We start from the raw sequence: 25,949 nt of genomic DNA on the forward strand, positions 1-25,949 counted from the left end.
ATATAGAATTAATAATAACAAACTCACACTTGCTAAATTGAAACCTGTGCTGTGAATTTTACACTTGCTGGCATTTGGACTCTTTCAATGGAGTTGCATGAGAGATGAATTTGGCCCAATATTTTAACTGTAAATCTCTCCATTTCCCTCCTTCCTGATTCTTAACAGCCATTCAGTAAATATTCCAGCCTTTTACACCTGTATTCACTTTACTCATTAGGACCAAATACTCCTCTGAGTCAACCCATTGGTGTCCTTGGCTGTTCCACATTCAGATCAAGAGCAATACATGGTTCACGTGCAAACTCCGTTTTTTATATTCAATTATTCGGTCCAATTTTTCTGTCCTTTATTTTTTCTTTTGGTAAATAGAATGAATCAAGAATAAACATACTTACCGGAAACAACTAGCTTGGTTCCTGTGCCAAAGTATTTGATCCAGCCTGAAGTATCACGTCGACTTTTTGTTTTACAAGAAGCTGTGGTACTTTACTTATGCTGCTGTGTCCTTGCTCAAATAACCAGGCACTCTAACCAATAGCTGGGAAAATACTTCTAATGAAGTATTCCTGATTTCTTGACTGCTCGGAGAATTTAACAAATTTCACATTTCTGTGCCACCATAAAGCTAATACATAAATTCTTTTCCCAGTGATTCTATTTGCATGTCCTTGCAACTTTTCAGTTAACGAATGATCACTCCTTAAAACGGAAACTAGATGACAGCTTCTATTTGATTTTAATATTGGAAACAGACTGTTGGATCAAGTGGTTCTCAAACATTTTCATTGTGTGATCCACATATTAAAAGAGAGATTGGCTCATAGACTACAACCCCTCTCCCTTTCCCAATAGCACTGACCACCTCCTTCTTCTCCCATCGCAATCACATCACATCCCTTTAGCAGTTGCTTACGTGGAAAAAAGCTACCTGGGAAGAATTTCATTCTTAGCTGTATTACTGAAATTTAATAGATGGTAATGTGGAGAGACCAGCATTATGTGACCAGCCAGCTCTCTAGCGACTAGCACAAAGAGCTCCATAGACTGCAGCTGGGAGCCTGTACCCTAGATACATATATTTCTGTATGTTGGGATTGTTGCAGTTTTTGTTACCAATTTACTGGTATCTTTTTTTTATATAGCTGCTGGGGAGGGGGGAAATATTTTCCTCTGCATACATAGCCGTTTTAAAACAGAACAGAGAAAATATCTGAGAAAGCTCATCTCTATTCAGACAAAAGTTGTGGATGCCAATCTAGAAGTTGGAAGGGAACTAACCAGAGTATTTGGTCTCTCTCACAGACACAGACACTCCCGCCTCACTCACCTGCAGAATAATTCTGGGAAATAACTGACAATGGGTAAGAAAAATTGAAAAGGAACAGACAGAGAGAGGTTCCTCCAAATGTACAGGTGGTTGTTTCAAAGGGCTTGTCTACTTTCTAGGACTTTATTAGGAATATCTCCCAGCATTGCAATAGTGCTGGTTAATATTCACTGGTGAGCCATGGGAGAACTGGTGTAGTGAGGGCAATAGCATTCACTGGCATGTTACCACCATGTCTTCTAGACCTGCTCTGAGCAGGATTAAGTGACTGTAGTGAACGATGACTCACTGACACGGCGCCTCCTGCTGGTCATCTTGGGAATTAGCTTTTCACCAGATTTGGAGCACCCTCTGCTGGCCAATGTCTCACTTGTCTCAGGCCCTGTGTCCCTCCCAGACTCCAATGCCCTTTACCCTCAGGTTCTTCCCCCAGCAGTAACCCACAGTCTGAGTCTCCCCTCTCAGCGGAACCCCCAACACCACCCGGTTACTGGAGCAAACTGCAGTCTGTAAAGGCCACTCATCATTGGCAAGGGGTTAGGACCTGTTGCCTTTGCCTGTCCCCAGGCTGCACCTCTGTAGCCCCCATACCTCTGTAGCCCTTCACCAAGGCCTGCAGCCTGGGTGGTTTCCAGGCTGGAGCTCCTCTGGCCTTCCCCCAGCCCTGCTCCACTCTAGGTATGCTGCTCAGCTTCCAGTCAGCCAGGTCCTTCTCTCTCTACAGCTAAAGAGAGACTCTCTCAGCACCTGCCTCACAGCCCTTTTATAGAGCCAGCTGTGGCCCGATTGGGGTGTGGCCCTAGCTGTGTCTGCTTCCCCAAACAGCCTAGCCTTTCAGAGCCGCAGCCCTCCCCAGGGCTGCTTTTAACCCCTGTTCTTCAGGAGTGGGGCAGCTGCCCCACTACAGTGACACCATCATAAAAATGCCAGCACTAGCACTGCTGCACTGGTGTCCTTAGTGGGGCTGTACTGATATTAGTGAGACAGCAGGAAGTTTCACAAAATCAGTCCATTGTTGCCCCTCTACCTAGCAAATATACCAAGTCATAGTCCTACATTATCTAACAGGGTAGTTGTAATATGATTTGGTCCTGCCAATATGGAGAGAGCAAAACTAAATTTTAGCCATAGTCTAATCATCATGCATAATAACTTGCACTGGTGTTGCACTTTCCATCCAAGAATGTCAATGTACTTTAGTGCATTAAGCTTCAATGTCTATGTGAGGCAGGTATTATTCACAGCAGGAGAAACTGAAACCCGGAGAGGATAAGTGACTTGGTCATGTAAGAAAGAGTGCGGAGGTGCAATGGGCAGAGACTTGGGCAAAAGAGGAGGAGCAGAGGGTGGGGTCTCGGTGCTGGTCACCACCTACTTCCACACAGGTTCCAGCACCCCTGTGGGCCCTCCCAAATTGGCATGGGCTCCTTGGGCATGAGCATGAGCTCCGTGGGCCCATGTATTAATCCACCAGGTAGAGCAGAAGAATTGCATCTCATGTATTGCTTACCACACTCCTCTAATACATCCAAGAATGACGTTCACTTTTCTTGCAACAGTGTTACAGTGTTGACTCGTATTTAACTTGAGATTCTCTATAACCCCCAGATCCCTTTCCACAGTACTCCTTCCTAGGCAGTCATTTCCCATTTTGTAGCTGTGCAACTGATTGTTCCTTCCTCAGGGGAGTATTTTGCATTTGTTCATATTGAATTTCATCCTATTTACTTCAGATCATTTCTCCAGTTTGTCCAGATCATTTTGAATTTTAATCCTATCCATGAAAGCACTTGCAACAGCATGAAGGGTAGCTGTTTAATCCCCATTCCTTTTGTAGCAACTTAGATAACCCTGGCTCATACCAACTGGGATCCCCTAATGCATAACCACAGGTATGGGAAGGAGGAATGGCCAACAGCACTTTGTGTGTGTACATCCTTTGGGGGCTACTATGCGGGGGAAGCGACTATATTACCAGAACTCCCCAAAGTCCTGGATTTTGCAGGATTGTCCTTTGACCCCCCACAATCCCCTGTTTGCCCCAGGCCGCCCACCAAGTGACATCATGAGCTAGCATATGGGGTCATGGATCACTTAGGTTTGGCTCTTCTGCCCCTGCATCTCCAGAGCCCACTTTAGCCACTTGGGATGTATGCACTAGAGTGCTCAGGAAGGAGGGGAAGAGTGTTACTTCTGGGGGAGGGGGAGTGTGGAAGGAGCAATGTCACCAACCTTGGTGACTTTGGGGACTACTTTTCACACATATTTGCCAGAAGCTCAAGTTTTGAGGCTGACAACACTGTTGCTGCTGCAGGCCACTTTAGCACCAGATGTGAGAGGAAGGACCCGCTTTCTTCTGTGTGATCAGTGCCTTACCAACCCCTCCGCTAGCACCCAGGCAGTGAGGAGGAGGAGGAAGCAGCCTGACTGTGAATGCAGAGGGGTGAAGAGTGTGTGTGTGGGGGGGAAGACAGAGAGAGACAGATGCAGGAGCCAGAGTGTGAGAAGAAGCACAGTGGGAGAGGGGATGTTTGCCAGAAGTGGAGGGAAGCAGTGGGATACAGGAAACAGTGTGGGGAGGAGGGGACAGATGGGAGAGCAGAGGAGGAAATGGACTGGAGGTAACAGGTGGTGGATAGGACTAGAGGGAGTGGCAGGGTAAGCATATCGGTGTGTATAGGCATGGATGTGCGGGAGAATAGAAGCTGAAGGGGAGGGGTGGCTAAGAGGAGGGGGGAGAGAGACAGGGTTGGGTCTGAAGGGAGGAGGCCTGGTCTAGTGCTTAGTGCTAGCCTGGGACTTGAGAGAGCCGTATTTAATTCTCTCTTCTGCCATAGGCTTTCCATGTGGCTATGGGCACGTCATTTACTCTCTACAGACCTCAGTTCCCCAACTGTAATATGGGCATAATGGTATTTCCTTATCTCACAGAAGTGTTGTGTGGATAAATGCATTAGAGATTGTGAGGCATTCAAATGCTACTATGGTAAAATCCATACAAATATATTACATGGTTGGATGCAGGGATGAAAGAAACGGGTCTCTAACCACTACAGAACCCTCCCTTGCATTCCTAGAATTGATTTCCTTTAAATAAATGAACTGGACAGAATTCTGCAATGCTGAATTTTATTTAAAATCCATTAATCTGTGAATTAAAGAAATTAGTCATATTTCAGAAGCCTGTTTTTGTTTTATAAAGCAAATACATGTATTTAGTAGAAATGAAATGACAAATTATTTTAAGTTACAGATTAGGACTCCACTCCTGCAAATATTTATGGGACTTCACTGAATGCAGTTGACCTATCCACATCGAAAAAGTTCTTTGTGTGCACAGATGTTTTTGCAGGTTAAGAGACTAAGTCAGGGGTCCCCAACGCGGTGCCCGCGGGTGCCTACGTCTTAGCCGGCGGTCAAGCATCCGCCAAAATGCTGCTGAAATTCAGCGGCATTTTGGCGGCAATGCCTCTGGATGACACTGCTTGCCATCTACAAGCGAAGTCATCCAGAGGTGTTCGGTGGCATTTCGGTGGATGCTCGACCGCCGCCACGGTCCTTCGTTTGATGGGCGGCAGACGAAAAGATTGGAGACCACTGGATTAAGTGAATTATCCTGCACTGCTTTGTGATGCAAAATTCCTATTGAAATCAAGGAGTGTAGCCTCAGCCCTTGAAGTTCCACAGTTACAAAATTAAAATAATAAAATAGGAAAAATGGTCACATAGAAAACTGTTTGCTCTCAAGCAGAAGCCATCTGTGCTAATTAGAGAAATAGTCAACACAATCAAATTTGAAATGAATGTCTTAATATTTAGAGCAAGGCGTTTCATATGCTCAGGCTTATGGCAAAGCAAAGTAAATTTGAGAGACAAATGCTGACGTTGGAAGGTTAAGGAGAAGTTTAAGGTTTTTTTCCCCGGTGCTTGATTGGACTTTGCATCCTGTATATGAAGAAGAGTACGATGATGTAGTACATGGTGCTTTTCAGGAGTAGGACAAAGTATATTAAATATGTTGTCCTGTGTATGAAACTGTCTGTAATATCTACACAAAATACAAGAAGAAGAAGTGGTTAATGTTGCATATTTTTGAGCTGCGAAATATAAAACCATGTGTGATAGCATAAGATATACATGGTGTTTGATTGCAGTAATTATACCACCTAATTAGACTATGCATAAATCAATATCTAATTGTGTCCTCTAAACAGGTCTACATTCTGATCAGACCTTCCCATGTTATGGCAGAGCTGAGAGAAACAAAGAGGCACTCTCAGTGCTGGTATTGCTGGTGTCTGCTAAGGAGCAAGGAGAATGCTAGTGCTTCTTATAATAGGCTGTTGCCATGATTTTAGGCCAAAATTTTCAGACCTGGGTGCCTAAGTTTGTTCTGAATCGGTATCCAAACAGCTGATCAACCATTTGAAAATTCCGACTTTGAATACATTTTATAGTTTAACATGTTAAATGTTAGATTAAGGAACAGTGGCACGTGCAGATTAAAGAACAATGACCCATGTGGCATGTTAACAAAGCACAACAAGTACCACCAAAACATATATTTCAGCAGGACTTCTACAATGTTTAACCTGAGCTGCCCGTGGGCATTAAGTTTTGGACCCTTTTGGTAACACACAGCAGATGTTAATTTACAGCGACAGGTGCCTACTTTCTTCTTTCCTAGCGGATTCTCCACCCCACTGTACTCCTTCCCCTAAGGTCCCACCCTCACTCTGCCGCTTCTCTTCCCCACTCTGCCCTCTTCCCTGTGACCCTGCACCCACCCCACCTCTTTCCACCCACGCTCTGTTCTCTCCCCTGAGCGTGCCCTACCCTCACTCCTCTTTCTCCCATGCTCCGGCACCTCCCTCCAATACCTCCCAGCTGGTGCCGAGAAGCTGATTGGCATGTGGCTGGTGGGTAGTCAGCACCCACTATTTTTTTTCCATGGGTGCTCCTGGAGCACCCACAGGGTTGGGGCCTGTGCTTACAGCAGTGTTCCACATCTACAGTAATTATATATGGACCCTTTTGAAAGAGAGAATATTTTGAGTTTTGTCTTAACCGTATCAAATAGTGCTTAATTCTTAATCGTATTGTATAGAAAATGAGAATTGGGACACAATTACCTGTGGAAAGCGTGGTGTTGTTTTCAGGTCTTTGGCTAAAATCTCCTGTGGTTTGAGACACTACGGTTTGTCTGAAAGGAGAGAAGCATAACATGTAAAAAGGGCTTTAATTGTCAAATGGGATTCCTGTTGAAAATTAAGGCATAATTTTCCTGATAGACGTTCAAAGAGAAAGATGGTAAAAATATTATAACTACAGTGACTCCAATATGGAAAGTTAATATTTTAAGGCATGAGCACCTAGATTCCATCCACAGAATAAATGCTCAGTAGCACATAATAGATGTGCAAAACGAAGTAGAGATAAAATTGGGAAAAATTCATATTCTCAGGCAGTGCAGCCCTTTGTGTCTGTTACAAGCTCACCTGAAGTCTTTGACATTTGCCTGGGTGCTGGTGTCTGGACTAGCCGATCTGATTGCAGGGCTTGGGCATTGGCCCTTCTGCGTATGCAAGTTTCTGTTCATGTAAAGCCAGATACATTTTGTCCCACCAAATTACTCAGTTGAATTTGCCCTTTGCAATGTATATGTATAGTCTGCAGATAAAAACCTGGCTGCCTTATTTTGTCTGTAACCTGAGGGAGCCTGAGATTGTTGGCATTCAGAGTAATGTTGTTTAATAGCTGTAGAAGACACAGAAGAAAATAGTCCTGAGGAGGAAACAGTTTAAGGCCCATCTCTTAGGTATTTTTGATGTGCACAAGGGGGATGGTCAATAACTCCTTTTTTTCCTTTGCATTTGAAAGAGATACATTTGAATCTGCTGTTATTAATTTATTGTATCTCAGACAAGAACCAAACAGAAATTACTTCTCTGAATCTCTTTTCTCTTGCATTATCTTTTTGATTTTGGTTTGTATAATTCTTCTGTTTTAATAAGCTAGATGCTGTGTGTGTTATTACTTTTATTGCAATATATAGCACTTGTTCAAAACCAAACACTGTAGGCCAGGTCTCTGGCGGGTGTAAATCTACAGAGCTCCATTGACTTCAGTGGAGTTATGCTGTTTTACACTAGCTGAGGATCTCAGCCAACATTTTCTTTCATTCTAGAAAGATTTTAAACTAGGGAGAAGCCAAAACTGAGCTTTTGATGGAGAAGCAAGCTTCAGTGATAGCCAACTTATGGAAAGATGGAAACTAATATTGGCCTGGAGAGCGCAAATCCTTTTAGGAACAGTAATACATTTTATTGTTTTATTGTAAAGAAACTGTGAACTCTCTGAATATATATAGAACTAGTTTTTAATAATACAGTATATACCTGGAGATTTGGTGGGGACAAAACCTTCTTTGCTTTCATGTTGATATTTGAAGTGATAATTCTTGTTGCTATTTGTTGTTGCTATTTCTTGTTGCTACGGTCAGCTAGCTGCTCATTGTTATCGAGAGTCAAATTTCTTTATGGACTGCATTTTTTTCTGTATTCTTCTCGTCGTCTTCCCAAGTCACCTTAATAACGTTTGGGTAAAAATCCTGAATAAGGCACATGTCTGATACTTTCCCATCTTGTTCAGTAGAAGGAGTCAGGACCTGAATCTTGGTGGAATCAAGTTTTGCTTGCATGTCTGGATTCATTTTAGAGAGAGAAATAAATGTGTTAGGAATTAAGTAAATTCAGAATTACATTATATGTATCATGCTTTACTTCTGAAACAATAAAGATTTGAAAGTGGAAGAGGGAGCAATTTCATTCCTTGCTTCCAATTCCTCCAAATTGCATGCAAGCTTACAATCTTAACTCTGAGTTAAGCATGAGAATGATACCTCATTGCCAAATGTATTTTATCTACTCTAAGTCTATAATATATTGTTACTGCCTATTAAATTCTGAAGATAGGAGTAAATTGTTACAGCTTTAGGGAGTTGGAATTGCAGAAGTTTACATGCTTAAATTGAATGCAGGTTTTTGTGGAACAGAAAAATCCTTGAGAGTGTCCACTAACTTAGCCTCCAAACTCAGAACATATTAAACTTTTTTTGAAGTGCTTAAACTGCAGCAAGGGAGATTTAGGTTGGACATTAGGAAAAAGTTCCTAACTGTCAGGGTAGTTAAACACTGGAATAAATTGCCTAGGGAGGTTGTGGAATCTCCATCTCTGGAGATATTTAAGAGTAGGTTAGATAAATGTCTATCAGAGATGGTCTAGACAGTATTTGGTCCTGCCATGAGGGCAGGGGACTGGACTCGGTGACTTCTCGAGGTCCCTTCCAGTCCTGGAGTCTGATTCTATGAATCTATGAATGAATGTTGAGTACAATTTTATGTTCTGGTTCATTTCAAAACATTTATGACTTTGAAAATCTCCACTTTCTTTTCCCCAAATTTGTGTATAAAAGACATCATGATAGATAGATATACTGCAATAAAAGACATGCAGCACGACCACAACTGGCCCAAGTCTCCAGATTCTAATTTGCAGGGCTGGGGTAGCGCAGCTAAAAATTGCAGTGTAGATGTTTAGGCTTGAGCTGAAGCGCAAGTTCTGAAACCCAATGACGGAGGTGGTCTAAGAGCCCAGGCTCCAGTCAGAGTCTGAATGTCTACACTGCAGTTTTTAGCACCAAAGCCTGAGACCAAGGGCTCAAGCTAATTGACCCAGGCTCTGAGACTTGTTGCTATGGGATTTTTATTACAGTGTAGATGTACCTGAAGGGAAGGGTATTCATGATTCCACAAACGTTTTAATAAGGCCTCTCTTTATTTGATCCTTGAGTTTGTGTAAGTGCATGAAATAATAAATACTGAATCAGACCAAAAAAGACTGCCCTACTGAAATCATTATCCATCTGCTTGTTTCATACGGCTGACAGTAAACGATACATTTTTTTAAACAGCATATTGAATTTACTAGTTATCACAAGAAGTGAGCAGGTTCTCATCACTTTTACTACTGCTAATTTCTGTCTCCTGTTGTCACTGTTGGATGCGATCAAGAGAATAAAGTTCCCAACTCATTTAACTGCCAAAGAAGTATTCTCTACAGAACGAGGCAACATTCCCATATTATAAATGTGCATCACAAAGAAAAAATGGAAGGTTGTTGATATTTCAGTAGTTTAGAGGGTCCCCAAATGGGCACCATGTATTTTGTGCGTTCTCTGATGTCAGTCATTGTCTTTAGTCAACTGAGATACAAACAGATTAATAAATACTGAGGTCCTGATCCTACAAGTATGCTTAATTAAGGGTTCTTTAATTGTATGCATTGTGAGTAGGCCCACTGATGTCAAAGCTTGTGTTGGTTCTTCTGCTAAAATCATTTCAGCTTATTTTTGTGCTGTCCAGCTATTCTAGAGTTTTCTGAAACTATTTGGAACTGAACCAAACACTATAATTAGGGCTCTGTCAAAAAGTGTTTAAAATATCTCTTGAATTTAGGAGCAAATAAACACAGCTGAGACATAAGACTACTGAACCAGGAAAAATTCCTTCATTAAAGAATTTTCCCTCATTTTTGAAATTGTCACCAAAAAGGGAATTGATTTTTCTGTTCTTTCCAATTTAGATCCTCATGCTCCAGCACTAATTAGTTCAACGTTTGGGGCTCAATCTTACATTCCATATGCACCATAAGCACCCAGGAATACAGGATTGGGCTTGAACAGTAGGTTTACCAAATGATTTACTTACTCAAGTCTTGTATGTATTCAAAAAAACCTTACATAGATTCCTGCCCAGTGATGTTGTGCTTTGCAAAAACTAATGATTATTACTGGCATTTCTCCGTAGATGTTTTTAGAAATTGAAGTCACATCTACATGTTGACAGTTTTGTGAACATGTGTAGTATTTTGTATTTGCACATGGTTAGATGGGTGTCTATCCAATATAAAATCTGAATTTTGTACATACATATGCAGCCTGTGTGTTTGCATAAGTGGATGTGCGGCTGCATGAGCAAAATGAGTTTTAAATTTGTCACCTCATTTTAGGCCTGATCTAAAACTCCTTGAGGCCAATGGGCTTTTCTCCTTTAGCTTCAGTGGGCTTTGCATAAGACACTTTAAGAAGATAAGACCCTTAATTTCCAAGTCAATTATAGTTTCCAGTGCAGAGCTACTTGTTTTGATCCAACTTAACTTTTTAAAACACCTCACTTGTCTAATATATTTAAGTGGAATTTTTAACAAGGAAGGCATGTTGTAAAAGTATATACGTGGTATATTATTACTTTAAGTATCATTTCTCTTTTTTAAGACCACAATCGACTTTGGGCCCTTTGGTTTCAAGCCTTCCTCAAAAGAAATTCCTGTTAGTTTCAATAGGAGGTTTTCCAAAGGGAGGATTGTAGGGTTAAGTTGTGATTGACTCACTGCTAAGTATCATTATGTGTGTTTTCAATCTGCATGCCACTTATTGAAAAATAAGTAAATGGTGTGCTTGTAATTTTAATTTTGCATCATGTGCTTGGTCCAGCAAAGTGCCAAATGCTCCTGTAAAGTTCTGATTTCCCATTGAAACAACTAACATTGAGGGTGCTCAGCACCTGGTATTATTTACATCCAAAAGAGAAAAGAATTGTTAGAACATTTCTCTGTTGCTAGTAACTGACTTATGATTTCATTAACATTAGTGGTGTTAATAAATTATTACACTCAAAATTTTAGCCAGTGTACATTCTTGCATTGAGATGAATTATTGAGCTTAGTTTGACAGATTTTGCCATTATGAAACATTTAAAATAGTTTGTCTAAAAACTTACTAGTTACAACAAGTTTTATTCCAGTTCCAAAGATTTTCACAGTTCCCACAATTTTTACTACCCAAGACATTTCTATTCCAAGAGAACAGATCTGAACAAACATACCAAAAATAGCATAAATAGGCACAACTGGAGAGCCAGTTAATTCAGCCAAAGAAATGGTGGAAATTTCAATGTATTTTTCAGAATGAGCTTACATTGGTATTGGTATTTTCACACATTGTAGTTTGGTAGCTTTTAATTTCTGTTTAAAAGAAAATCATTCATTTCACTGACAGAGAGGATCTGGTTGTGATTTGAGACCTAATGTTGGACTTGTACTATTTTCTCTTGCCTAGTGGATTGATGGAAATGGCTATTTCAGTTAAATTCTGCTTGATGCTCAGTGGTTTTGTCCCTGTACTGTCAGAGCGGTCGAATAGTTGCAATTTTAAATTACCAACATAAATAAACATATAATTAGAAAAAAATACTCATTTTACGATACATTGTGACCTATCCCCTTTTCTCAAGATGTTTCATGACATCTTTCCACCCACCAGACACTATTTTGAATGGTTTCCTGAATGGTTTCAAATGTAAAACTGTCTAATACAATTTTGCTTTCCTGTGCAGTATAATCGTAAAAGGCCAGTAGGCTTGGGGATTGTTTATATTCCAACTGAAGTCTCAGTGACAAAGGAGAGAAGTATTTTGAGATACATATTTTAGCAATGTAAATCTAGCTGGCTCTATTGAACATTATGCAAGAAGGCCCAAATCCTAGTTTGACTTTCTATAGCACATGTTGTGTAGAGTCTCTTGCTGATATAGATAGGCTACAAAATATGTTGGGCCAAATTCTTGGCATAGCAGAGATAGAGTTGTACTGATGTAACAAGAGAAGAATTTGATTCAGATAGAATATCTTCCTTCATATTGCTTGTGTTTGAGAACAATCACTCATTTAATTATTGTATAATTGGGAAAATTCATTGTCTTATGAAAACAATATTTCAATATGTCGGAGAAGAAACCTGACTCTGATCCTGAGGTACTGAGGAGCCTCAACTCCCCTCAAAGTAAATGGCAGAGCAGAAGCTTTCGGGACTAGGCTCACAGTGCATGTTACAGGCTCAAGCCTATGCTTATTAAAAATATGGGGAATTTTGATGCTGAATCAGGCCCTTTTATTCCTGCACCCCTCCAACCTTATGTGATGGCATTTATGTTTTTGTATGAATTTAAATTGATTTTGTGCAATAGAAAATTACAATACTAATTTAAAATGCTCATGTCAGTAATGACATATACAATATTCACAAATATTGGCTCTCTTGGTTCCCGTGCACAACCTTTCTCCCAGACCTTTTGCCTGCCCCTACGCCCTTGACAAGAGAGAGAAAAAAATAGGGTGAAATCCAGGCTCCATCCAAGTCAATGTCAAAACTCCTATTGACATCATTGGGGCTGAGATTTCATCCCTAACTTCTTACATCTCCTGACTAATACGAGAGCCTAAATCCTGGACGCTGCGCTAAGCACAGTAAAGGGGGTTTCTCTAGAAGAGCTACATGATGGACGGGAAGATGAAATCTTTCCCCCAACCTAGCTAGAGCATCATAACCCAGGAGCTTTAGTAATGTCCATGCAGTTGCCTAACCACTTAGCAGGAGTTTTAACCAGTTGATCTCACAAGTTACAGACCACTGCCCATTCCATACTGTCAATACTCCCCTACCCCCAATCCCTACTGTTCTTTGGTGCACAGGATACCCTAGTATTGTCTCTTTGGCTTACCACCCACACAGGATGGAACTATGGATGTTCTCCTGGTCTGGGGTAATGACCCCTACACAAGAGAACAACCCAGCTTTGACTCAGAATGAGAAAAAAAACCCTCTATATCAATAATTGTCAATATGATCACTCATCTGTTTTACTGTACATTAACCTCACGTTTAGATAGTAAAGACATTCATTCTTCTACTGTAGATTGCATATCACATTTCCATTGTCTGTTATTCTTTTTGAATAAACTGTGCTCAGCAATTGCTAAATTTATATTATCACAAGTAACTTTTTCTCAATGCTATTATAGAACTTACTTGAAACAATGACCTTTGTGCCGGAGTCGAAGACTTTGATATAATTTTTCTCACTGTGTTCATGAGCTTTGCAAAAACTCATGGGCCAGATCTTCAGCTGCTGGAAATCACAGAAGTACGGTTATACAACGTGGGTAAAATCTTGGTCCCAAAGTCATTGCTATTGAGTTCTGTGGAGTTGGGATTTCGCCTCATGTTCTTTGAACAGAAAAGCCCCGACTCCTATAATTCTGGAATCAAATTCAGCTCTGGCACAAACAGCAACAATTTCTTTTGATTTTATTTAGAATTGTGCCAGAATCTGAATTTCTTCATGATATTTGATGTTTTCCTTTTCTTAGGAGGAACTGACTTAGCCAATATTTGATATCAGGGATATCCGTATTAGTCTATATTCACAAAAACAACCAAGAGTGTGGTAGCACTTTAAAGACTAACAGATTTATTTGGGCATAAGCTTTCGTAGGTAAAAAACCCACTTCTTCAGATGCATGCAGAAGTGGTTTTTTCTGAAGAAGTGAGTTTTTTATCCACGAAAGCTTATGCTCAAATAAGTCTATTAGTCTTTAAGGTACTACCGGATTCTCACTGTTTTTGCCAATATTTGATATTACTCTTTGAGAAGATATTCTGTTACTAAAATATTTTATTGTATCCTACGGTTTTAATACACTAATAAATCAAGTGAGCAATCTTAGGTCTACATGCTGTAATAAAAAATCTACATATATCACAGACATGGTTCTCCATTCCTTACACAGTCAAAACACCTGGTAAATCTATGGGAGTTTGGTTTTTCATAGAGTGCAGGCTCTTATACAGGTAGGACAATTTAGGAAAACTGTCCATTGTAAACTATAATGCTAACTAAATTATATCTACACTTTTAATACCATAGAATATTCACTTAAAGCAACATGCTGATCCTGATCTGATATTTTTAGAATTAATTATGATGGTGTATTTATTTTAATTGGCAGCATTACAACAATTTACCTTTAGTTCAGAGTTATAGGGGTACTAAGGTAAACTTGATTGTGAATTGAACTTTAAAATAGACTGACCTTTCTAGTTGATTTACATAAATGTGCAGAGCATGATTCTGTGAGAGTAAGGACCTGATTTTCCTTTGTCCTGTGTTTGTGCAGTCAGTTATACCAATGCAAACTGGATGTAGCATTTCCAATTGACTTTTCATGAGCGTAAGTGACTTCCAAGAGAAAGGCAAAGAAGACTCAGGCCCCAAGTATATATTGTGAAACACTATTAAGAATACTTTGAAGTGTCAGTTTGCCTGCAATGCCAAGGTACTTCACACAAGATGACAATCTTTCACTTACACTAGTGTAAGTACTCAGATAGGAAGATACTGCCTACTTCATAGATTGCTTCTTTTGTTTTAATTGAGAAGCATGAGGTTACTTATTTTACAGTTTAGTTTAATGCATGTTCATGAATTTTAGTGAAAGAATGTAAGTAATATCAAAGCTAAGATAATTTTTTGCAACTAGATCCCGAGAATCCGCATACTTATGGCAGCACATCCTTTGAAAAATTACATTTAACAACTGAGTTTTAGAAATATTCACCATTAACTTGAAAAAATCTACTTTAAATCTATCAGTAACAATTGCAGGTTTACTCTGGGACTGAAAAGTTGATGTATTTGAGATCAGATCCTATGAGGTGCAGACAGCCCTTAGTTGCCCTGAAATCTACGATGGTGTTTAGAACCTCATATTAAGTGCTCAGTACTTCACAAGATCGAGCTTACAGTTGGTGACCTTACCTGAGATAAAAAGCTTTTCTATGGTCACAATAAGTCTCTTTATCTTTGCATTACTGTAATTACCACATAACTTACCTGTTACTATGAGCTTGGTATCGGAGCCAACTATTTTGATGTAGTAGCCACTAGAAGTATCACGGTGAGCAAATCCTTTGCAAAATACTGTACAGATCTAGTATCTTTATATTTATGAACTGGTAGATGTTGCTTTAAAAAAAAAATCTGATTTGCTATTTAAATTGCTTTCTGGCCTTGCAATAAAACTAGTAAATAAGGGGAGTATATGTAAAATAATGTGAAAACTGCTCAAAGGGGCAAAGGACACTTAGACATCTAACTATCATTCCTGGGCACCTGCATGCATTGAAAATCTGCCCCTAAAATAAATCTGATAAAACATGGTTAAGATTGGCCATGCCAAATAATTTGTGGAAAGGAACAAATTACTTTTTAAATTAGGGTCAACGGGCTGAGGTGATAAAATTAAGCCTGCATGCTGCTATCTTTCCATCATTCCATGATGGTGCTCCTAATGATAATGATAGATTGAGGGTAGAATATAGCTCTTAAATTGGGTATATTCATGAGAATAATTTTGGCTAATTTCTGCTATGTGGTGTAATCAGAAATATTCCCCATCAGAAAACATTTGCTCTTCAGAAATATTTGTTTGTCTCAGGGACTAGGCACCCAGCAAGGATTATGTAGCAGTATCTGGAGAGAAGAATAAGCTTAATTAAAGTCATACAATTCTCTCAACCACATGAAATCCAGACATGGCTAAAACATTTTACCAACTGGAAATCATCTTTAAAAAATAAAATTGAGAATCATATTATTCTATCAATTATCATATTTTATTAAAAGGATTACTCTATCACATATACCTTGTGTTTATGTAAAAAAAAGAAGCACATCTCTTTATTCCTCATTACTATATGGAATCAACAAGATTTACTGCATTTTGGCCTTGATTTGGCCTTTAATTTAGTGCATGCTTAAACATGTTGCTGAATACGAATGGAAACATGCTTAAGTGCCTTCCTGAACTGGAGATTTTTTTAGGAAAGAAAACACAGTCGCATTAAGATATTACTACTAGAAATGTACCTTTTAATGCTATCTAATGGCCAGATCCTTCAAGAGCTGATCATCCTCACCTCTTATTTAAATAAATGAGCCTTAAAGAAGCTCAACAACTCCTATCATGGGTTGCTAAATATATCATATTGTAGAAAAAACATAAGTTCTACATTTCACATTTATTGCTAACAATAATTGGTTTTACTTCTGAATATTTTTGCATAATCATCTCACAGTGTGACAATACTAAACAAGCTCTCCAAACAATTTACATTATTCTCATTGATTACACAAGAGTGACTGGTTCATTCTGAATTAGAGAGACTGCTATGGGTGAAATCCTGACTCCAGTGAAGTCAATTGGAGTTTTGCCTTTGATTTCAGTGGAATCAGGATTTCACCCAGTATATTTATGAATTACTAAATTTTGTCCTGGATAACAAGCATAGTAAATGCCCAGAGTAAATGTATGCTTCGAAAACATCTTGAGAAACTTACTTGAAACAATCAATTTGGTGCCCGAGCCAAAGTACTTTATTCCATACTCACATAATTGAAATCCTCTACAAAAACTAATGAATTATCAAGTTATGAATTTCATCAGACTAAAATTTTGAAGTTTATATTTTTAATACAAAGGCCACAATCTAAACAAGGCTTGCTACTGGCCACTTAATTGTGTGAGTATTAAATTGAGTTTATGCACTTCCTGAATTCCTGTGCCACCTTCTACCAAAAATGTGTTTTGTTCCTTCACATACATCAGTGCATGGCAAATTGAGTGGAGTGAATTGTTGATAAGCAAGCAGTTCCATTTATTTTAGTGGATGAGCAGGATTAAATCCTACGATTTCAAATGGGGATAGGAAGCATGGTCTTGTGGTTAAAGCACCAGAGTGGGACTGAGGACATTTGTCTTTGTTTCTGGCTCTCCCTGTGTAACCTTGGGCAAATCACATCCTCTGTGCTTCACTTTACATTTTAACATGCTCTTAATGAACAGTTTAGAAAATGACATTTACTAGACAACATATTATAAATACTGTTATGTACTCAGCATTAACTAGCACTTATATATTGACTGAATTGTTTCTGTAGCTTTAATCAGATAAAGAGGGAAAAGATACTTTCAGTAAAACTACTTACTGAGAACCTGAAGACTGTTGCACCTCAAAAAATGTTCCTTCATTCATCATCATACACTGATATAATCCTAACAATAACAATTTTAAAAATAATCTCAGACCTGTAAAATTGAAACCTGTGTTGTGAATTTTACATTGCTGGCATTTGGACTCTTTCAATGGAGTTACACAAGAGATGAACTTGGCCCAATATTTTAAAAGTAAAGTTCTACATTTCCCTTTTTCCTGATTCTTAGTATCTATTCAGTAAATATTCCAGACTTTTACTCTTGTATTCACTTTACTCATTAGGGTCATATACTGCCCTCAGTGAACTCATTGGTGGCCTGAGGAGTTCCATATTCAGGTCAAGAGAAATACACAGATTATGTGGAAATTCCTTTTTAATATTCATTTATTCGGTCCATTTTTTTTGACCTTTGATTCTATTTACAAAAAGAAAAACAATCAAGAATAAAAATACTTACCAGAAACAACTAGTTTGGTTCCTGTGCCAAAGTACTTGATCCAGCTTGAAGCATCACATTGACTTTTCATTTTACAAGAAGCTGTGGTGCTTTACTTATGCTGCTGTGTCCTTGCTCAAATAAGCAGGCACTCTAACCAGTAGCTGGGAAAATATTCCTAATGAAGTATTCCTGGTTTCTTGACTGCTCGGATAATTTAACAAATTTCACATCTTTGTGCCCTCATAAAGCTGAACCATAAATTCTCTTCCGAGTGACTCTATTTGCATGTCCTTGCAACTTTTCTGTTAATGAATCCTCACTCCTTAAAATGGAAACTAGATGATGGTTTCTATTTGATATTGATGTTGTAAATAGACTGTTGGATCAAGCGGTTCTCAAACATTTTCATCGTGTGGTCCACATATGAAAAGAGAGATTGTCTCATAGACTACAACCCCTCTCCCATTCCCAATAGAATTGACCAACTCCTCCTCCTCCCATCACAATCACATCACATCCCTTTAGCAGTTGCTTACATGGAAAAATGATACCTGGAAAGAATTCCATTCTTAGCTGTATTACTGAAATTTAATAGACAGTAATGAGGAGGAACCAGCATTATGTGATCAGCCAGCTCTCTAGCGACTACACAAAGAGCTCCATAGACTGCAGCTGGGATCTTATACCCTAGATATATATTTTGCTGTATGTTGGGATTGTTGTAGTTTCTGGGTTACCAATTTACTGGTATCTTTTTATATAGCTGCTGGGGAGGGGGGAAATATTTTCCTCTGCATCCGCAGCCGTTTTAAAACAGAACAGAGATAACATCTGAGAAAGCTCACCTCATTTCAGACAAAAGGTGTGGATGGCAATCTAGCAATTGGAAGGGAACTAACCAGAGTATTTGATCTCTCTCACAGATACAGACACCCCCGCCTCACTCACCTGCAGAATAATTCTGGGAAATAGCTGACAATGAGTACGGAAAATTGAAAAGGAACAGACAGAGACAGGTTCCTCCAAAATGTGCAGGTGGTTGTTTCAAAGGACTTGTTTATGACCCAAGAGTTTATTGGGAATATCTCCCAGCATTGCAATAGTGCTGGTGAATCTTCACTGGTGAGCCATGGGAGAACTGGTGTAGTGAGGGCAATAGCATTCACTGGCATGTTACCACCATGTCTTCTAGACCTGCTCTGAGCAGGTTTAAGTGACACTAGCACTGCTGCACTTGGTGTCCTTGGTGGGGCTGTACTGACAGTGGGAGTTTTCACAGAATACATCCATTGTTGCCCTTCTCCCTAGCAAATATACCAAGTCATAGTCCTACAATATCTAACACAGTAGTTGTAATATGATTTGGTCTTGCCAGTATGTAGAGAGCAAAACTGAATTTTAGCCATTGTCTAATCATCGTGCATAATAACTTGCACTGATGTAGCACTTTCCATCCATGTCAATGTATTTTAATGCATTAAGCATAAATGTGTATGTGAGGCAGGTATTATTAACAGCAGGAGAAATTGAAACCCAGAGAGGATATGTGACCTGGTCATGCAAGGAAGGATGCGGAGATGCAGGGGCAGAGACTTAGGAGAAAGAGGAGGAGCAGGGGGTGGGGGTCACAGTCCTGGTGCTGGTCTCCCCCACTTGTACACAGGTTCCAGCACCCCTGTGAGGGCCTCAAATTGGCTAGGGCCCTGGGAACGGGGCACCGGGGTCTATGTTTTAATCCACTACTGAGTAGAGAGGAAGAATTGCATCTCATGTCTTTCTTACATTACTTCTAATACATCCAAGAATGACGTTCACTTTTCTTGCAACAGTGTTACACTGTTGACTTGTATTTAACTTGAGATTCACTATGAATCCCCAGATCCCTTTCCACAGTACTCCTTCCTAGGCAGCAGGAAGGGCAGCTGTTTAACCCCTTTCCTGTTGTAGCAGTTTGATAACCCTGGCTCATGTCAACTAGGATCACCCTAATGCATTACCACTCAGACACTTCAGTGATGAACGATAAATAACAATATAAAATTGGACATGGAAGGCTATAGATTGCCAATGGTTTCCGTGATAGGTTGTAAGGACTCATCAAAATCTCCCCATTTATAGAATCCAGGAGAGAGAATAAAAGAGAATTAGAAGAATCATCCTTTCTCCACCTCCTTTTTGTATTTTAAATGTGCAGCCATAATTATACATTAACGTGGGTGTTTATATTTAATAAAAATGGGGTTTGTTGTAGGTGGATGAAATGATAAGAGACAGATACTGGCAAGGCTGGAATTTCAATGTGAGTGATATAGACAAACATTTTAATTATAGATGGCTCACTTAGGGATAGATGACTATAAGTTAACATTGCCTGAAACTTCCCATTCCAAGACCCTGTTTTCAGTTGCTTATACCTTTGCCAAACACAGTCATGGTAAAAACAGATCAAGTCACACCATGGTCATAGCAACCTTTGGATCCACTGGCTCAAAGCGAAGTCACGACCTGTTAATATGTGGCAGTTGATCAAAGTGACCTAACTCTCTGATACTGTGAGGCAGCAGGGACCATATAACAGGCAAAGTTCCCAGCCCTTGACAGTGGTGACAAGTGTGACATAGCTGTATCCTTAGCCATCACACTTGTTTGCTTTCAGTACATGTGAGGAAGAGGAGGAGGCGGGAGGTGGGGGTACCAGGAAACAAACAGCCAGGCAGGCAGTGGAGAGAGCAGTGTGAGAAGGGAATGCTGCAGCCAAGGTACGTGGTGGATCAAGGGTCAGCAGCAGCCTGTGTGTGTACATGCCTTGGAGGTTACTGCAAGGAGAAGTGATTATATTACCAGAACTCCTCAAAGTCCTGGATTTTGTGGGATTGTCCTTTGATCCCCCACAATCCCTGTTTGCCCCAGGCCCCCCACCAAATGGCATCATGACCTAGTGCATGGGGTCATGGACCACTTAGGTTTGGCTCATCAGCCCCTTCATCTCCAGAGCCCACTTCAGCCACTGGAAAGGTTGGGATGTATGCACTGGAGCCCTGCTGGGGGAGGGGGAGTGTGGGAGGAGCAGTGTCACCAACCTCGGTGATTCTGGGGGCTACTTTTAACATATGTTTGCTAAAAGCTCAAGTTTTGAGTCTGAAAACACTGTTGCTGCTGCAGGCCACTTTAGCACCAGATGCGAGAGCAAGGACCCACTCTCTTCTGTGTGATCAGTGCCTGCCCTCCCACACCACTAGCACCCAGGCAGTGAGGAGGAAGCAGCCTGACTGAGAATGTAGATGGGTGAAGAGACAGGTGCAGAGCCAGAGTGTGAGAAGAAGCACAGTGGGAGGGGGGATGTTTGCCAGAAGTGGAGGGAAGCAGTGGGATACAGGAAATAGTGCGGGGAGGAGGGGACAGGTGGGAGAGCAGAGGAGGAAATGGACTGGAGGTAACGGGCGGTGGATAGGACTAAAGGGAGTGGCAGGGGAGGCATATCAGTGTGTATAGGCAGAGATGTGCGGGAAGATAGGAGCTGAAGGGGAGGGGTGGATATGAGAGAGGGGGACAGAGACAGGGTTCAAGCTGAAAGGAGGAGGCCTGGTCTAGTGCTTGGTGCTAGCCTGGGACTTGAGAGACCCGTATTTAATTCTCTCTTCTGCCACAGGCTTTCCATGTGGCTTTGGGCAAGTCACTTACTCTCTACAGACCTCAGTTCCTCATCTGTAATATGGGCATAATGGTACTTCCTTCTCTCACAGCAGTGTTGTGTGGATAAATGCATTAGAGATTGTGAGGTATTCAGATACTACTATGGTAAAATCCATACAAATATATTATATGGTTGGGTGCAGGGAATGAAAGAAAAAGGTCTCTGACCACTAGAGACCCCTCCTTTGCAGTTCCTAGAATTGATTTCCTTTAAATAAATGAACTGGACAGAATTCTGCAATGCTGAATTTTATTTTAAATACATTAATCTGTCACTTAAAGAAAATTAATCATATTTCAGAAGCCAGTTTTTGTTTTATAAAGCAATTAAATGTATTTAGTAGAAATGAAATGACAAATCATTTAAAATTACAGATTAGGACTCCACCCCTGCAAATACACCTCTACCTTGATATAACACGACCTGATATAACACAAATTTGGATATAATGTGGTAAAGCAGTGCTCCGGGGGAGTGCGAGGGGTGGGGCTGCACATCCCAGCAGATCAAAGCAAGTTTGATGTAACGCAGTTTCACATATAACATGGTAAGATTTTTTGGCTCCCAAGGACAGCGTTATATTGAGGTAGAGGTATATTTATGGGACTTCACTGAGTGCAGTTGGCCTATCCACATTGAAAAAGTTCTTTGTGTGCACAAGTGTGTTAGCAGGTTAAGAGACTAAGGCCTTGGCTACACTGGTGCTTTACAGCGCTGCAACTTTCTCACTCAGGGGTGTGAAAAAAAGGTGGTGGAGTACGTGCAGCGCTGGGACAACGCTCACACTTGAAGTTTCGAGTGTAGCCAAGCCCTAAGTGAATGATTCTGCACTGCTTTGTAATGCAAAATTCCGATTGAAATCAAGGAGTGTAGCCTCAGCCCTTGAAGTTCCACAGTTACAAAATTAAAATAATAAAATAGGAAAAATGGTCACATATAAATCTGTTTGCTCTCAAGCACAAGAAGCCATCTGTGCTAATTAGAAAATTAACCAACAAAATCAAATTGAAATGCATCTCAATATTTAGAGCAAGGTGTTTCATATGATCAGGCTTATTGCAAAGCAAAATTAATTTCAAACACAAATACTGACATTGGAAGGTGTAAGGAGAAGTTTAAGGTTTTTTCCCCCGGTGCTTGATTGGACTTTGCATCCTGTATATGAAGAAGAGTACGATGACATAGTACATGGTGCTTTTCAGGAGAAGGGCAATGTATATTAAAGACGCCGTCCTATGTATGAAACCGTCTGTAATATCTACACAAAATACAACAAGGAGAAAAAGTGGTTAATGTTGCATATTTTCTAGCTGCAAAGAAAAATTAATATAAAACCATGTGTGATAGTGTAATGTATATATGGTATTTGATTGCAGTAATTATACCACCTAATCAGACTATGCCTAAATCAATATCTGATTGTGTCCTCTAAACAGGTCTACGTTCTGATCACACCTTCCCACGGTATAGCAGAGCTGAGAGAAACAAAGAGGCACTCTCAGTGCCGGTATCGCTGGTGTCTGCTAAGGAGTAAGCAAAATGCTGGTGCTTCTTATAATAGGCTGTTGCTATGATTTTAGGCCAAAATTTTCACACCTGGGTGCCTAAGTTTGTTCTGAATCTGTGTTCAAGCAGCTGATCAATCAAATGGTCTGATTTTCAGAAGTACTGAAATTACATTGAAATCAGTTGGGTCCTCAAGCTTTCAGCACCTTTATGCACCATTTGAAAATTCTGTCTTTGAATATTTTTTTATAATTTAACATGTTGAATGTTAGATTAAGGAACAGTGGCACGTGCAGATTAAAGAACAATGACCCATGTGGCATGTTAGCAAAGCACAACGAATACCACCAAAACATGTATTTCAGCAGGACTTCTACAATGTTTAACCTGAACTGCCTATGGGCATTAAGTTTTGGACCCTTTTGGTAACCCGCAACCGATGTTAACTTACAGTGACAGGTGCCGACTTTCTTCTTTCCACCCCATTCTACTGCTTCCCCTAAGGTCCCACTCTGCTCTGCCCCCTTCCCTGTGGCCCTGCACCTGCCCCACCGCTTCCCATCCATGCTCTGCCCCCTGCCCTAAGCATGCCCTGCCCTCACTCCACCTCTTTCCCCACCCTGCTCTGGCTCCTCACCCCAGTGCCTCCCACCTAGCACCGAGCAGCTCATAGGTTGGATGCCCCAAATAGCTGATTGGCAGGTGGCTGGTGGGTATTCAGCACCCACTATTTTTTTTCCATGGGTGCTCTAGCCCCGAAGCACCCACAGAGTTGGGGCCTGTGCTTACAGCAGTGTTCCATATCTACAGTAATTATGTTTGGACCTTTTTAGAAAGAGAGAATATTTTCAGTTTTGTCTTAACTGTATCAAATAGTACTTAATTCTTAACTGTATTGTATAGAAAACGAGAACTGGGACACAACTACCTGTGGAAAGCATGGTGCCGTTTTCAGGTTTGTCGATACAACTTCCTGTGGTTTGAGATACTACAGGTTTGTCTGAAAGGATAAAAGCATAACATGTAAAAAGGGCTTTAATTGTCAAATGGGATTCCTGTTGAAAATTAAGGCATACTATTCCTTATAGACGTTCAAAGAGAAAGATGCTAAAAGTATTATAACTACAGTGACTCAAATATGGAAAGTTAATATGTGCTCAGGCAGTGCAGACCTCTGTGTCTGTAACGACTTCATTTGAAGTCTTTGGCATTAGCTTGGGCGCCTGTGTCTGAACTAGCAGATCTGATTGCAGGTTCTGGACATTGGCCCTTCTGGGTATGTAAGTTTCTGCTCATATGGAGCCAGATGTATTTTGTCCCACGAAATTACTCAGTTGTGTTTGCCCCTTTGCAATGTGTATGTATAGTCTGCAGATAAAACCTGGCTGCCTAATTTTGTCTCTAGCCTGAGATTGATGGCATTCAGGGTACTGGTAATGTTATTTAATAGCGGTAGAAGACACAGAAGAAAATAGTCCTGATGAGAAGACAGTCTAAGGCCCATCTCTTAGGTATTTTTGATGTGCACGAGGGGGATGGTCAATAAACCCTTTTTTCCCATTGCATTTGAAAGAGATACTATAAATTAATAACGGCAGATACAAATGTATCTCAGTTAAGAACCAAACAGAAATTACTTCTCTGAATCTCTTTTTTTCTTGCATTATCTTTTTTATTTTGTTTTGTGTAATTCTTCTGGTCTGTTTTAATACGCTAGATGCTGTATGTGTTATTGCTTTTGTTGCAATATATAGCACTTGTTCAAAACCAAACACTGCAGGTCAGGTTTCTGGTGGGTGTAAATCTACAGTGCTCCATTGACTTCAGTGGAGTTATGCTGTTTCACACTAGCTGAGGATCTCAGCCAACATTTTCTTTCATTCTAGAAAGATTTTAAACTGGGGAGAAGCCAAAACTGAGCTTTTGATGGAGAAGCAAGCTTCAGTGATAGCCAACTTATGGAGAGATGGAAACTAATATTGGCCTGGAGAGTGTACACACTTTTAGGAACAGTAATACACTTTATTGTTTTATTGTAAAGAAACAGTGACCTCTCTAAATATATATAGAGAACTAGTTTTAATAATATAGTATATACCTGGAGATTCCATAGGAACATAATCTCCTTTGATTTCATGTTCATATTTGCAGCGATAATTCTTGCCACTATTTTTATCTACGGTCAGCCAGCTGCTCAATGAGTATGACTGTTGATTGTCACCAGGGGGCCAAATTTCCTCATGCACTCCATTTTTCTCTTCATTCTTGTTCTCATCTTCCCAAGTCACCTTAATAACATTTGGGTGAAAATTCTCAATGAGGCACATGTGTGATACTTTCTCATCTTGTTCAGTAGAAGGAGGCAGGACCTGCATTGTGGTGGAATTTAAATGTGCTGGTGTGCCTGGATTCATTTTGGAGAGAGAAATGAATTTGTTAGGAATTAAGTAAATTCAGAATTGCATTATACATAGCATGCTTTGCTTTTGAAACAATAAAGAATCCACAGATTTGCAAGTGGAAGAGGGGGCAATTTCATTCCTTGCATCCAATTCCTCCAAACTGCACGCGAGCACACAATCTTAACTCTGAGTTCATCATGAGAACAATACCTCATTGCCAAATGTATTTTATCTACTTTGTCTATAATATATTGTTACTGCCTATTAAATTCTGAAGATAGGAGTAAATTGACCATTTATGAGTTACAGCTTTAGGGAGTTGGATTTGCAGAAGTTTACATGCTTGAATTGAATGTAGGTTTTTGTGCAACAAAAGAATCCTTGAGAGTGCCCACTAACTTAGCTTCCAAACTCAAAACATATTAAACACTTTTTGAATGAATGCTGAGAACAGCTTATGTTCTGGTTCATTTCAAAACATTTGTGACTTTGAAAATCTTCCCTTTATTTACCCAAAATTTGTGTATAAAAAACAGCATGATAGTGGGAAGAAGGGTACATCATGCCCATGGCATGACCACGACTGGTCCAAATTTCCTGACTCTGACTTGCAGGGCTGGAGTTG

At 40.1% G+C, this 25,949-nt stretch overlaps 1 protein-coding gene and 1 long non-coding RNA gene across 3 annotated transcripts in view; both read right to left on the minus strand.

Annotated features, from left to right (window-relative positions):
- LOC115644971 (immunoglobulin gamma-1 heavy chain-like) overlaps nucleotides 1-25,949 on the minus strand; it is a 63,986-nt gene that overhangs the window by 15,751 nt on the left and 22,286 nt on the right. The window contains exons 4-6 of the mRNA XM_030549394.1: nucleotides 25,021-25,326; nucleotides 23,851-23,922; nucleotides 22,538-22,674 (exon numbers count right to left, since the gene is read on the minus strand). Of these exons, the coding sequence (XP_030405254.1) occupies nucleotides 22,538-22,674; nucleotides 23,851-23,922; nucleotides 25,021-25,326 (515 nt within the window). The remainder of the gene's footprint in view (nucleotides 1-22,537; nucleotides 22,675-23,850; nucleotides 23,923-25,020; nucleotides 25,327-25,949) is intronic.
- Nucleotides 4,443-18,429, minus strand: LOC115645993. Of its 2 annotated transcripts, none has more exons than XR_003998894.1 (5): nucleotides 17,741-18,429; nucleotides 13,257-13,353; nucleotides 7,729-8,032; nucleotides 6,463-6,533; nucleotides 4,443-5,378 (listed from the first exon to the last, which is right to left on the minus strand). It is a non-coding gene; the product is annotated as an uncharacterized LOC115645993 (long non-coding RNA). The 2 variants fall into 2 exon arrangements; XR_003998893.1 differs by having other exon boundaries at nucleotides 13,257-13,356.

The sequence above is a fragment of the Gopherus evgoodei genome, chromosome 2 (genome assembly GCF_007399415.2).
Source record: "Gopherus evgoodei ecotype Sinaloan lineage chromosome 2, rGopEvg1_v1.p, whole genome shotgun sequence".
Lineage (NCBI taxonomy): Eukaryota > Metazoa > Chordata > Testudines > Testudinidae > Gopherus > Gopherus evgoodei.